This window comes from Patella vulgata, chromosome 1 (genome assembly GCF_932274485.2).
Source record: "Patella vulgata chromosome 1, xgPatVulg1.2, whole genome shotgun sequence".
Taxonomy (NCBI): Eukaryota; Metazoa; Mollusca; class Gastropoda; family Patellidae; genus Patella; species Patella vulgata.
In genome coordinates, this window is record NC_065879.2 from 83,428,339 (window position 1) to 83,443,427 (window position 15,089).

Here is a 15,089-nt window from a genome sequence, read left to right on the forward strand (position 1 = left end):
TTTTAAAAAACCTTCTCAGCTCAGAGAAGGCTGTATTACTACTTGGATGCTTGGAATAATAAAAATACAGACATCATTCCACCAGAATCCAAATTTTGCTATAAAACCCCCCCAAAACCCACCCTCCTCAGCTCAGAGATGGCTGTGTTATTTATTGTTATTGAGTCAGGGATAGAGGTGAATGGATGTTGTCCTGACTTCTTACCATCATATTCCAGCAGCCTCCAATTCTAAAAAACAAACCTGTCCTTCTCAGCTCAGAGAAGTCTGTGTTACTACATACGGTAATACTTGGAATAATAAAGTTCTAAATGGACCGTAAAAAGGAAAATCCAGTCTTCTCAGCTCAGAGAAGGCTTTGTTACTTGGAATCCAGCCAATTTAAATAACTCTAGTATCCTGGCTCAGAGAAAACTGGTAAATGGTCTCTTGAAAAAAGACTTGAATGGAAGTTGTCCTGGCTTCTTTGACTTTTTTTCCTAATTTAAACAACCAAAGCATCTCAGCTATATGTGGGCTCTTGGAGGAATAAACAACTATATCAGCATCTGAAATTAGAAAAATATAGCCACCTTTTCAGATCAGGGAAGACTGGGTACTTGGAATATTGCAAGAATTAGCAAAAGTTCTTTTTTAATTGTGATCTATTCCAGTCATATCAAAATTTTAGAAAAGAAACTTTCCTCTATCTCTCTATTTTGCACAACCAATGCATCTCAGGTCAGAGAAAACCTTAATTATTTAGAATAATAAAAGCTTAATGGATGTTGTCCTGACATCATTCCACCAAAATCCAAATTGTGGTAAATAAAACACGACATCTCAGCTCTGATATGGCTGTGTTAATTGTTATCTAGTCAGAAAAGGAGGTGAATGGATGTTCTCCTGGCATCCTACCATCATGTTTGTGCAGCATCCAAAGCTACATGTATATATTAAAAGTAAAAACCTTCTCAGCCCAGAGAAGGCCATATTGCTAATTGGAAGCTTGGAATAATAAAGTGGATGGATGTTGTTCTGACATCATTCCTCTAGGATCCAGATTTTGGTCCCCGCCTCCTCCCATTTCAGCCCAGAGAAGTCTGTGTTAATTGTTATTTAGTCAGAAATAAAGATGAATGGATGTTGTCCTTGTATCCTGCCATCACATTTGTTGAGCATCTAAAGCTACATGGATATTAAAAATAAAAACCTCATCTCAGACTGTATTACTAATTGGACGCTTGGAATAATAAAGTGGATGGATGATGTGCTGACGTATTCCTCCAGGATCCAAATTTTGGTAATACAGAAAACCCACCTCATTTCAGCCCAGAGAAAGCTGTGTTATTTGTGATCTCGTCATAATAAGAAATGAATGGATGTTGTCCTGGCATCCTGCCATATATACTGGCAGCATCTAATTCTAAAAAACAAACAACCTGTCCTTCTCAGTCCAGAGAAGGCTGTGTTACGAATGGAATAATAAAGTTATGAATGGACCGGAAAAATGAAAGCCCTGTCTTCACAGCTCGGAGATGACTGTGTTAATTGTAGTTTAGCTAGATTAAAAGATGAATGCATGCTGTCCTGGCATTCTACCATCATATTCCAGCAGCATCCCTTTTTTAAAAAACCTTCTCAGCTCAGAGAAGGCTGTATTACTACTTGGATGCTTGGAATAATAAAAATACAGACATCATTCCACCAGAATCCAAATTTTGCTATAAAACCCCCCCAAAACCCACCCTCCTCAGCTCAGAGATGGCTGTGTTATTTATTGTTATTGAGTCAGGGATAGAGGTGAATGGATGTTGTCCTGACTTCTTACCATCATATTCCAGCAGCCTCCAATTCTAAAAAACAAACCTGTCCTTCTCAGCTCAGAGAAGTCTGTGTTACTACATACGGTAATACTTGGAATAATAAAGTTCTAAATGGACCGTAAAAAGGAAAATCCAGTCTTCTCAGCTCAGAGAAGGCTTTGTTACTTGGAATCCAGCCAATTTAAATAACTCTAGTATCCTGGCTCAGAGAAAACTGGTAAATGGTCTCTTGAAAAAAGACTTGAATGGAAGTTGTCCTGGCATCTTTGACTTTTTTTCCTAATTTAAACAACCAAAGCATCTCAGCTATATGTGGGCTCTTGGAGGAATAAACAACTATATCAGCATCTGAAATTAGAAAAATATAGCCACCTTTTCAGATCAGGGAAGACTGGGTACTTGGAATATTGCAAGAATTAGCAAAAGTTCTTTTTTAATTGTGATCTATTCCAGTCATATCAAAATTTTAGAAAAGAAACTTTCCTCTATCTCTCTATTTTGCACAACCAATGCATCTCAGGTCAGAGAAAACCTTAATTATTTAGAATAATAAAAGCTTAATGGATGTTGTCCTGACATCATTCCACCAAAATCCAAATTGTGGTAAATAAAACACGACATCTCAGCTCTGATATGGCTGTGTTAATTGTTATCTAGTCAGAAAAGGAGGTGAATGGATGTTCTCCTGGCATCCTACCATCATGTTTGTGCAGCATCCAAAGCTACATGTATATATTAAAAGTAAAAACCTTCTCAGCCCAGAGAAGGCCATATTGCTAATTGGAAGCTTGGAATAATAAAGTGGATGGATGTTGTTCTGACATCATTCCTCTAGGATCCAGATTTTGGTCCCCGCCTCCTCCCATTTCAGCCCAGAGAAGTCTGTGTTAATTGTTATTTAGTCAGAAATAAAGATGAATGGATGTTGTCCTTGTATCCTGCCATCACATTTGTTGAGCATCTAAAGCTACATGGATATTAAAAATAAAAACCTCATCTCAGACTGTATTACTAATTGGACGCTTGGAATAATAAAGTGGATGGATGATGTGCTGACGTATTCCTCCAGGATCCAAATTTTGGTAATACAGAAAACCCACCTCATTTCAGCCCAGAGAAAGCTGTGTTATTTGTGATCTCGTCATAATAAGAAATGAATGGATGTTGTCCTGGCATCCTGCCATATATACTGGCAGCATCTAATTCTAAAAAACAAACAACCTGTCCTTCTCAGTCCAGAGAAGGCCGTGTTACGAATGGAATAATAAAGTTATGAATGGACCGGAAAAATGAAAGCCCAGTCTTCACAGCTCGGAGATGACTGTGTTAATTGTAGTTTAGCTAGATTAAAAGATGAATGCATGCTGTCCTGGCATTCTACCATCATACTCCAGCAGCATCCCTTTCTAAAAAACCTTCTCAGCTCAGAGAAGGCTGTATTACTACTTGGATGCTTGGAATAATAAAAATACAGACATCATTCCACCAGAATCCAAATTTTGCTATAAAACCCCCCCCAAAACCCACCCTCCTCAGCTCAGAGATGGCTGTGTTATTTATTGTTATTGAGTCAGGAATAGAGGTGAATGGATGTTGTCCTGACTTCTTACCATCATATTCCAGCAGCCTCCAATTCTAAAAAACAAACCTGTCCTTCTCAGCTCAGAGAAGTCTGTGTTACTACATACGGTAATACTTGGACATACTTGGACGCTTGGAATAATAAAGTTCTAAATGTGCAGCATCTAAAGCTACATGAATATATTAAAAATATAAGCCTTCTCAGTTCAGGCTGTATTACTAATTGGACGCTTGGATTTGAATAATAAAGTGGATGGATGATGTGCTGACATATTCCTCCAGGATCCAAATTTTGGTAAAACTGAAAATCCACCTCATTTCAGCCCAAAGAAGGCTGCTTTAATTTTGATCTAGTCAGAATAAAAAATGAATGGATCTTGTACTGGCATCCTACCATCGTACATCGGCAGGATCCAGTTCTAAAAAACAAACCTGTCCTTCTCAGCTCAGAGAAGGCTGTGTTACTACATGAACACTTGGAATATTAAATTTCTGAATGGACCTTAAAAAGGCAAACCTAGTCTTCACAGTGATAATGTGTTAATTGTAGTCCAGCTTGAATAAGAATGTTGACCTAGCATCATACCATCATATTCCAGCAGCATCCCATTCTAAAAAATCCCTTCTCAGCTCAGAAAAGGCTGTGTACACCCACAGCAACTCAGCCAACAGATGATTGTCGTACATGGGCTCTTTGAAGAATAAACGTTGTGCTGGCATCTTTACATCAACATCTGAAATTAGAAAAATAAAGCCAGTGTCTCAGCTCAGAGAAGACTGGTATTTGGAATCTTGCAAGAATCAGTGAAAGGTCTTTATTAATTGTGATCTATTCCAGCAACATCCAAATTTAAATAAAATCTTCCCCTGTCTCCCTATTGTACACAACCAAAGCATCTCAGGTCAGAGAAAATGCTGTGTTACATGTAATTGTGGTCTAACAAGAATAAGAGATGAATCGATGTTGTCCTGACATCCTACCATCATATTCCAGCAGTTTCCGGCATGATTTCTCCTTGTCAGTGACACAGGACGGAGGGCCTGACAATGACAACTGTCTAGTCGTACGGATTGGATTAAAAAAACGAGGTTCCTTGGCAGTTACAATTCGATATAAGAGTAGGCCGAATAATACAGTTCTGAACGGATTGTAAAAAGGATTTGGTCAGGATAGTTGTCTGGAGTTATAGAGATGGTTGCCGGTCTCCTTGTTCCTTATATTTTAACAGTAGTGAGTTTACACTGTGTGGCCAGATAGTATATTTCATGCAGCTACTGTTAAACTCATTAATGTGTATTTGGTTACGGAGAAGGATGGCACCAGAATTTATATCTCTACTCTGTTTAACTCTGGTTATTGTCTTGCCTCTTCACTACCTGTTCTCTTTAAAAGGCATTGGGTGGTTAGAAGGCTTATTTGTAGCAGTTATGTTTCGGTCTAGAAAGTTTTGTGGCGTTATGGAAATGGTTCTGTTCTCTTTAAAAGGCATTGGGTGGTTAGAAGGCTTATTTGTAGCAGTTATGTTTCGGTCTAGAAAGTTTTGTGGCGTTATGGAAATGGTTGCTGATGATATGGTTCTTGGTGCAAAAAAACAATAATGATGGCCATATAATAAAAATAAAATGGTGCATAAAATCAGTGATGAATGGATGTTGTCCTGGCATCCTACCATCATCTTCTTATGGTATAAAAACATCGCAGCTCCGAGATGGCCGTGGTACTTGATATCTTGCAAGAATGAGATGAATGGATGTTGTCCTGTCATCCTACCATTAACCTTTTAATGCCAACAACAGCATCTCAGCTTAGAAATATCTGGTACATGAGCTCAGAAACGGAAAAGAGATGTAATTAATAAATAATGATAACTGTAATTAGTTTCCAAGTTGAAACAACACAGCCTCTCAGCTCAGAAATATCTACGGTACATGAGCTCAGAAACGAAAAAGAAATGTAATTAATAAATGATAATAATTTTGAAAAAGGCTTTTCAAAAAAGATAAACAATATTTGAGATAACGGAATGTTGTTGTGTAGTCCTTTAATTAGTTTACAAGTTGAAACAACACAGCCTCTCAGCTCAGAGAAGGTTGTTGTACATTGTCTCTTGGGAGAAAAATAAGTGATGTTTTCCAGGCATGCCACTATCATGCTTCTCCATGAATTATTGTAAAACATAAAGAAAATATATATGCTTAGATGTATACTATATACATGTAGGTAGGCAAATGTTTTGAGCTGTTTACCATAAATAAATGATTTTGGTTAATAAAGGGTATTCACTCAGTAATATAATTAGCAGCAGATGTGATTTGGTCAAGATAGTTTTCTGGAGTTATAGAGATGGTTGCCGGTCTCCTTGTTCTTGATGCTTTAATAGTAATGAGTTGACACTGTGTGGCCAGATAGTATATTTCGTGCAGCTACTGCTAAACTCATTAATGTTTTTTGTGCTTGGATGAGGGGAAGGATGGTACCAGAATTTATATCTCTGCTCTGTTTAACTCTGGATACTGTTTTGCTTATTCACCACCTGTTCCTTACAAGGCACTGAAGCAGTCAGAAGGCTTGGGATCATTACGTCTGATTTCTCGTCCAGTCACTGCACTCTGTTCCACAATTCCTAAAAATTGGTTTTTGGATAGTTTCACAGCAGTGGAGATAGTTTTCTGGGGTTATAAGAGATGGTTGCCGGTCTCCTTGTTCTTGATGCTTTAACAGTAATGAGTTTACACTGTGGTGCCAGATAGTATATTTCGTGCAGCTACTGCTAAACTCATTAATGTTTTTTGTGCTTGGATGAGGGGAAGGATGGTACCAGAATTTATATCTCTGCTCTGTTTAACTCTAGATACTGTTTTGCCTCTTCACCACCTGTTCTTTACAAGCCACTGACGCAGTCAGAAGGCTTGGGATCATTACATGTACATTGTATATCTGATTTCTCTTCCAGTCACTGCACTCTGTTCCACAATTCCTAAAAATTGGTTATTAGATTTATTCACAGCAGTGGAGATTTGGTCAAGATAGTTTTCTGGAGTTATAGAGATGGTTGCCGGTCTTCTCGTTCTTGATGCTTTAACAGTAATGAGTTGACAATGTGTGGCCAGATAGTATATTTCGTGCAGCTACTGCTAAACTCATTATTGTTATTGTATTTGGTTGAGGGGAAGGATGGCACCAGAATTTATATCTCTGCTCTGTTTAACTCTGGATACTGTTTTGCCTCCTTTACCACCTGTTTTTTACAAGGCACTGAAGCAGTCAGAAGGCTTGGGATAATTATGTCTGATTTCTCGTCCAGTCACTGCAATCTGTTCCACAATTCCTAAAAATTGGTTATTGGATATATTCGCAGCAGTGGAGATTTGGTCAAGATAGTTTTCTCGGGTTATAGAGATGGTTGCCGGTCTCCTCGTTCTTGATGCTTTAACAGTAATGAGTTTACGCTGTGTCGCCAGTTAGTATATTTCGTGCAGCTACTGCTAAGCTCATTAATGTTTGTGTGTTTGGTTGAGGGGAAGGATGGTACCAGAATTTATATCTCTGCTCTGTTTAACTCTGTATACTTTTTTGCCTCGTGATGCTTTAACAGTAGTGAGTTTACACTGTGTGGCCAAATAGTATATTTCGTGAAGCTACTGCTAAACTCGTTAATGTTTTTGTGTTTGGTTGAGGGAAAGGATGGTACCAGAATTTATAGCTCTGCTCTGTTTAACTCTAGAAACTGTTTTGCCTCTTCACCACCTGTTCCTTACAAGGCACTGAAGCAGTCTGAAGGCTTGGGATCATTTTATCCGATCTCTCGTCCAGTCACTGCACTCTGTTCCACGATTCCAAAAATTTGGTTATTCACTGCAGTGGAGATTTGGTCAAGATAGTTTCTGGAGTTATAGAGATGGTTGCCGGTCTCCTTGTTCTCGATGCATTAACAGTAATGAGTTTACACTGTGTGGCCAGATAGTATATTTCGTGCAGCTACTGCTAAACTCATTAATGTTTTTTGTGTTTGGATGAGGGGAAGGATGGTACCAGAATTTATATCTCTGCACTGTTTAACTCTGTATACTTTTTTGCCTCTTCACCAACTGTTCTTTAAAAGGCACTGAAGCAGTCAGAAGGCTTGGGATCATTACGTCTGATTTCTCGTCCAGTCACTGCACCATGTTCCACGATTCCAAAAAATTGGTTATTCACAGCAGTGGAGATTTAGTTAAGATAGTTTTCTGGGGTTATAGAGATGGTTGCCGGTCTCCTTGTTCTCGATGCATTAACAGTAATGAGTTTACACTGTGTGGCCAGATAGTATATTTCGTGCAGCTACTGCTAAACTCATTAATGTTTTTTGTGTTTGGATGAGGGGAAGGATGGTACCAGAATTTATATCTCTGCACTGTTTAACTCTGTATACTTTTTTGCCTCTTCACCAACTGTTCTTTAAAAGGCACTGAAGCAGTCAAAAGGCTTGGGATCATTACGTCTGATTTCTCGTCCAGTCACTGCACTCTGTTCCACGATTCCAAAAAATTGGTTATTCACAGCAGTGGAGATTTAGTCAAGATAGTTTTCTGGGGTTATAGAGATGGTTGCCGGTCTCCTTGTTCTCGATGCATTAACAGTAATGAGTTTACACTGTGTGGCCAGATAGTATATTTCGTGCAGCTACTGCTAAACTCATTAATGTTTTTTGTGTTTGGATGAGGGGAAGAATGGTACCAGAATTTATATTTCTGCACTGTTTAACTATGTATACTTTTTTGCCTCTTCACCAACTGTTCTTTAAAAGGCACTGAAGCAGTCAGAAGGCTTGGGATCATTACGTCTGATTTCTCGTCCAGTCACTGCACTCTGTTCCACGATTCCAAAAAATTGGTTATTCACAGCAGTGGAGATTTAGTCAAGATAGTTTTCTGGGGTTATAGAGATGGTTGCCGGTCTCCTTGTTCTTCATGGTATCAGAATTTATATCTCTGCTCTGTTTGACTCTGGATACTGTTTTGTCTCTTCACCACCTGTTCTTTACAAGGCACTGAAGCAGTCCGAAGGCTTGGGATCATTATATCTGATCTCTCATCCAGTCACTGCACTCTGTTCCACAGTTCCTAAAAATTGGTTATTAGATTTGTTAAAAGCAGGGCAAAGTGGTCAAGATAGTTTTCTGGAGTTATAGAGATGGTTGCCGGTCTCCTCGTTCTTAATGCTTTAACAGTAGTGAGTTGACACTGTGTGGCCAGATAGTATATTTTGTGCAGCTACTGCTAAACTCATTAATGTTTTTGTGCTCTGTTTAACTCTAGAAACTGTTTGGCTCAGCACCATCTGTTCTTTACAAAGCACTGAAGCAGTCAGAAGGCTTTGGATCATTATATCTGATCTCTGGTCCAGTCACTGCAATCCGTTCCACGATTCCCCAAAATTGGTTATTAGATTTATTCATAGCAGTGGAGATTTGGTCAAGATAGTTTTCTGGAGTTATAAGAGATGGTTGCCGGTCTCCTTGTTCTTGATGCTTTAACAATAATGAGTTTACTCTATGTGGCCAGATAGTATATTTCGTGCAGCTACTGCTAAGCTCATTAATGTTTTTGTGTTTGGTTGAGGGGAAGGATGGCACCAGAATTTATATCTCTGCTCTGTTTAACTCTGGATACTGTTTTGCCTCCTTCACCACCTGCTCTTTAAAAGGCACTGAAGCGGTCAGAAGACTTGGGATCATTATGTTTGATTTCTTGTCGGGTCACCGCACAATTTCGATAAAATCAGAAATTAGATTTATTTATGGGAGTCACGTTTTGGTCTAGGAGGTTTTTTTGTGACGTTATGTATATGGTTGCTGGTCATATGGTTCTTGGTGCAAAAAACAATAAATAAACCAGTGCATATAATCAGAAATTGATGGATTTTGTCCAGACATCCTACCATCAACTTCTTATGGTCAAAAACATCTCAGCTCCGAGAAGGTTGTGCACTTGGTATCTTGTTAGAAAAAGAGATGAATGGATGTTGTCCTGATATCTTACGGTCATATTTCTAATCCTGTAATTTTAAACAACACAGCCTCTCAGCTCCAGATTGTGGTACATCGTCTCTTAGATAATACTCTAGTTCTGGGAGAGCGATATCATATAATAATGGACAAACAATAATTTAAGCTGTGGTATTTGGTATCTTGCAAGAATGTTGTGTATTTGGTTGAGGGGAAGGATAGCAGCAGATTTTGAATCTCTGCTCTGTTTAACTATAATGTTTTACCTCTTTGCCACCTGCTCTCAGCTCAGAGACTGCTGTGGTACTTAGGTATCATGTAAGAATGAGAGGAATGGATGTTGTCATGGCATCCTACCATTAACTTCTTATGGTCAACAACAATAACATTTTGACCCAGAGAAATCTTTGGTACATGAGCTCAGAAAAGTAGAAGGGATGATTCAATGCTGTCCTGGCATCCTGACATCATCATCTTATTATCACCGTCTTCAATTAGCCCAGGTTAGGTGCAGAAGCGTAGGACGTTAAACCCCATTTCATTTCATTTCATCTTATTATCAACAGCATCTCAGCTCAAGAGAAGGCTCTAACACTTGATATCTTATGATCAATACACATCTCTGCTCAGAGAAAGCTTTGGTATCTTTCGAGAATAAGAGATGGCATTATACCATCCACTCCATATGGTCAGCAGCACCACGGCTCAGAAAAGGCTTTTTTTATTTGGCATCTTGTAAGAATAAGAGATGAATACAGCCTCTTCTTAATGTCAGCAGCATCTTGGCCCAGAGAAAGAATTGGTATTTGGTTGAGAGGATGGCACCAGAATCTCTGATCTGTATAGCTCTAGATACTGTTTGATCTTGATACCACCTGTTCTCAGCTCAGAGAAAACTGTGGTACTTAGGTATCGTGCAACAATAAGAGAGGACTTGATGTTGTCCTGGCATCCTACCCTCAAATTCTTATGGTCAAAAAGCATCTCTTCTCAGAGAAATCTATCGTACATGGTATCTTTCCTGAATAAGAGATGAATGTATGCTGTCCTGGCATTCTACCATCACCTCCTTATGGTCAGCAGCACCACGGCTCAGGGACGTTTTTTTATTTGGTATCTTGTAAGAATAAGAGATGACTGCATCCTCTTCTTAATGTCAGCAGCATCTCGGCTCTAGAGAAAGATTTGGTTAAGGGGAAGGATGGCACCAAAATCTCTGATCTGTGTAGCTCAAGATACTGTTTTACTGCATCACCACCTGCCCTCAGCTCAGAAAAAGTTGTGGTACTTTATATCACATTATATTGTCTAAGAATAAGAGGTGAATGGGTGTTATCCTGGCATCCTACCATCAACTTTTTATGGTCAACAATAATAAAATTGTGGCCCAAAGAAATCTGTCATCTGTGGTACATGAGCTTAGAAAATAATAAGGGATGATTCACTGCTGTCTTGGCATCCTACCACAAGTTTCCTCATTTAAACTGCCAATAGTAGTATATGGGGCTCAAGCCTTGCTACACATGTTCTTTAAAGAATAAAGTTGTAGCTAGATGTTAAGAATCTTGGATAATGCTTATTTCTGTTCTGAAGAGGCTAAATACTAGAGGACTTGATCTGTTTCTGGCTTGTGATCATTAGGTTTCCAATATTTTCAGACTATTTATTAACATTATATAATCTCAGGAGATATTTTGACAAATCCTGAAGCCAGTCCCTTTGAAATTTATACATACATACAAACTATAAATTGTTTCTTGGGTCTGATTCAGGTATTTACGCAGAAAGTCATCGTAATTCAACCTGGATTCAAGTGCAAGATGATGAATATTTGTTAAATGACACGAAAAATGACAAAATTGCAGACGAACCAAAATCGGGAGAGCTGACCAATCAACGAAATTCAGGCACATTACTACGTTTAATATCTGGTAAGTTTTAATTTTATTGGATCATGATGGCAGGCCTGGAAATAACGGTTTTAGATGTACCTGACAAAATATCAGGCACTAATGAAAAGTAACTGAAATTTTCAACTTAGTGCCGGAGATTTATTAATAATATCAGTAAAAAAGACAAATCAGTGCCGGACAAAATGAAAGGCATCAGAGGTTTGTGCCAGACAAAGCCTGAATCTGTGCCTGACATTCTCATTGTCTGTGACAGGTGCCTTACTTCCAGGCTTGCATGAAGGGAAATATTTTGTTTAGTGTTTTCAAAGTAAGCAGATTATTTAAATACGTTTGTCAATAAATTTTTAACCCGTTAACTGCGTAGGGCGTTATATAACGTCCTGGACAAAATGAAATGAAATGAAATGGAGTTTAACGTCCTACTGTTCTGCTCCTAACCTGGGCTAATGAAGACGGGCATACGCCATACAGTGTGCTATGAGGGGAAATTTTGCCCGGACAGCGGCACTATCGCCTACTCTTATATCGAATTCCAACTGTCAAGGGATCTTTTATGTGCACGCCAATGTGTACACAGGACCTCGGTTTTTCGTCCCATCCGAATGACTAGACAGCTTTCCTTGTCAGCCCCTCCGTCCTGCATCACTGACAAGGGAGAACCACGCCAGGAAATCTGGATGAACTTTCTTGGCCAATGCAGTGATCGAACACCCGACCTCCAGGCTAGCGAGCTAGCGTCTTACCCACTTAGCCAGGTGATCCCCACACGTCCTGGACAACTGCCACTCACCATGTGTAGGACGTAATATAATGTCTTGGAGGTTTTTTCCCCAACCTATTCTTCGAACACGATCGCAGCATGTGTAGGACGTTATATTATGCCTGGTCGAGGAAATCTAATTGAAGGGAGCCAACTATATTGACCGTTAGTTTTAATATGGTTTCTGACCACTAAAATTTGTATTCAGGAAGAAATAGGTCCAAAAATGATGTTTTTTGTCAAATTAATTACACAATAGGGGGTAGTTAACGTTTTAAAAACTACGCAGTTAACGGGTTAATAAGGGAATGTTGAATATTCATGAAATTGTGACTTGAGATATTCTGCAACTAATTAATCAATGAAAGTCATTTTAGTATTCCTTAACCGACGAACTTTATGTGTTCGTATTCTGAATATATATTTTGTTTGTTCGTGTTTAGAAGATGACACTGTCTTTAGTGATGGATCTCGGTCTCTCCCCATTATGGGACACAAGAGATCTGACTCTAACACAACAACCCTTTCGGAGACTGAATTTAAACGTGAGAGATCTTTCAAGTCACGCAGAAGATGTCTAATACAAAGACAAGAGAGTCAACAAGAATATCATCGCCTTTCTGCCAAGGTTTATGGTAAGTATATTTCAGGTCCTTGTTGGTAATCTTTTATTCTTACAATATTGGGGGGGGGGGCTGGATGACCGAACGGTTAGCATGTGCGTGCTGTATCATAGTCTGTCATTGAGTCAACTGACGTGGTTTCGATTCCCCGGTTGTACGTGACAAGGAGTAGGGTCGACTGTCAAACCTCGTGGGTTTTCTCTGGGTCCTCCAGTTTCCTCCCACTGCTAATGACCCCTATGCACAAGCAAATTATGGAAATAAAATTTAACCATATGTTAGTCCCGAAATGACCAAAGTTTGTGTCGAGTGGACGTTAAACCCCATTTCTCTCTCTCTCATTTTCTATTCTTACAATCTTAGTACTTATTTTTGATGTTAAGAAGAGCCGTGGTGGCTCATAGAGTTATGCCCCCTGCATTTTACGCAAAATGTGAAATATGTACATTCTTCCAAATCTGGCTGATTTACCCTAAAACAGTGGTTCTCAACCCTTTTTTGCCAACGGCGCACCTTGGAATACATGAAAAAATAGCAACACACCAGGCTAAATAGATATGAAAAATATTTGATATAAAACATGACGAATTTCAATATTTTGTTGACACATGATTTTTGTGTGAGGTCTAAAAACTGCCTGCTTAAATAATGATAAGAGTTATTTCCCTTCATTTTTCGTAAAAATATTCATCAAGAAAAATTTTGAAATCCCATCACTGCCGTAGACACAGATTAGTCATAGACACATAGAATGGCTCAAACTAATAAAAGAAAAACACAGCTATGAACTTACTCTATTGTAGTGTTTCGAATTTCCGTCGAATAGCTGGCTTCTTTGGTGAGAAATTTTCTTAGAGTGCTGTTCAAAATTTCAGGGCACACTGGTTGAGAATCACAGCCCTACAACTATTCAATAGCTTTGACACTATCTTTATAACTGGCTAAGTGGGTAAGACGCTGGCTCACCAGTCTGGAGGTCAGGTGTTGGAAAATTTGTCCAGATTTTCCAGCGTGGTCCCCCCTTGTCAGTCCTAGACGTTCAGAAAGGACAAAAAATCTGAAGTCCCGTGTACACATTGGCGTGCACGTAAAAGATCCCTTGACAGTTGGAATTCGATATAAGAGGAGGCCGTAGTGCCGCTGTCCGGGCAAAATTTCCCTCATAGCACACGGTATGACGTATGCCCATCTTCTTTATCCCATTTCGGAGCAGAACAGTAGGACGTTAAACTCCATTTCATTTCATCTTGTCACCATGTGTATGACAAACTAAATTATAATGCTAAATCTTGAATCAGTTTTTGTGTGAATCATTTGGACAATGAAAGGAAGAACCCTATTGATTTTCCCTGTTCTCTGTCCATCTCTTGCAGAATGTGGACGTATTGTACATGGCAACCACTTGTTTTGTCATGGACCACCCAAGTTATAAGAGATATTTGAATGTTATGTTATATTTATTGTAGATCAAGAGAAACTTATAGTTGTAGAGAAAAAACCAACAGATACAGATTTTGGTCTACATATTTTGGACAGTCATCCTGCATTTATTACTTCAGTAGACCCAGGTATGTTTTATTTTCATACTTGAACCCAGATCTGTCTTTTTATCTATCTTTGTTAGGTTGTTCAGTTGTCTCCCCTCAGGGGGGTTTGGATGGCCAAATGGTTAGCATGTGCGCGCTGTATCGTAAGGCCTGTCATTGAGTCAGCTGGCATGGTATCGAATCCCCGGTTGTACGTGACAAGGAGTAGTGTCGCCTGTCCAACCTTGTGGGTTTTCGCCGGGTCCTCCGGTTTCCTCCCACTGCTAAGCGAATTATTGAAATAAAAAATTAAACCATATCTTAGTCCCGAAATGACCTAGTTTGTGTCGAGTGGACGTTAAACCCCATTTCTCTGTCTCTCTGTGTGTCTCCCTTCAGGTACTATTAAGATGAGTTTGTCTCTCTCCATCCTTCGGTCCGTCTGTCACACAGTTTATGACACAGTGAGTAACTTTACTTCCGTTCTACTCCACTAAAACCCTGGTTTCATCCATGGGGTATTCACATATTCAGATTATCTGCCTTTGGTCATACCTTCATTCTACGAAACATTCAAAAAACAATTTACAAACCAGTCTTAGTCTTATTGTTTACGTTCACAACAATATGACGCCTTGTTTGCACATTTATGAAAAAAGTTTGCAACACGATGCATATGCATATGGTTTAAAATATGGTTTTAAAAAAAAAAAGATGCATATGAGAGTTACTTCCCTTCTATAACTTCCTTTGTATTTAATGATTTTTTGATTGGTTGATAAAAATACCACAATCATTAAGGGCAAATAATTTTAACCCACTCACCGTGTGCAGGACGTAATATAACGCCCTGGGTTTGTCTGTCTCCATCCGTTTGTCTGCGGTCACACATTT

General features: G+C 39.0%; 1 protein-coding gene across 1 annotated transcript in view; it reads left to right on the forward strand.

Moving 5' to 3' along the window:
* Nucleotides 1-15,089, forward strand: part of LOC126823026 (uncharacterized) — a 42,062-nt gene that overhangs the window by 9,790 nt on the left and 17,183 nt on the right. The window contains exons 3-5 of the mRNA XM_050551845.2: nt 11,146-11,304; nt 12,490-12,681; nt 14,136-14,237. Of these exons, the coding sequence (XP_050407802.1) occupies nt 11,146-11,304; nt 12,490-12,681; nt 14,136-14,237 (453 nt within the window). The remainder of the gene's footprint in view (nt 1-11,145; nt 11,305-12,489; nt 12,682-14,135; nt 14,238-15,089) is intronic.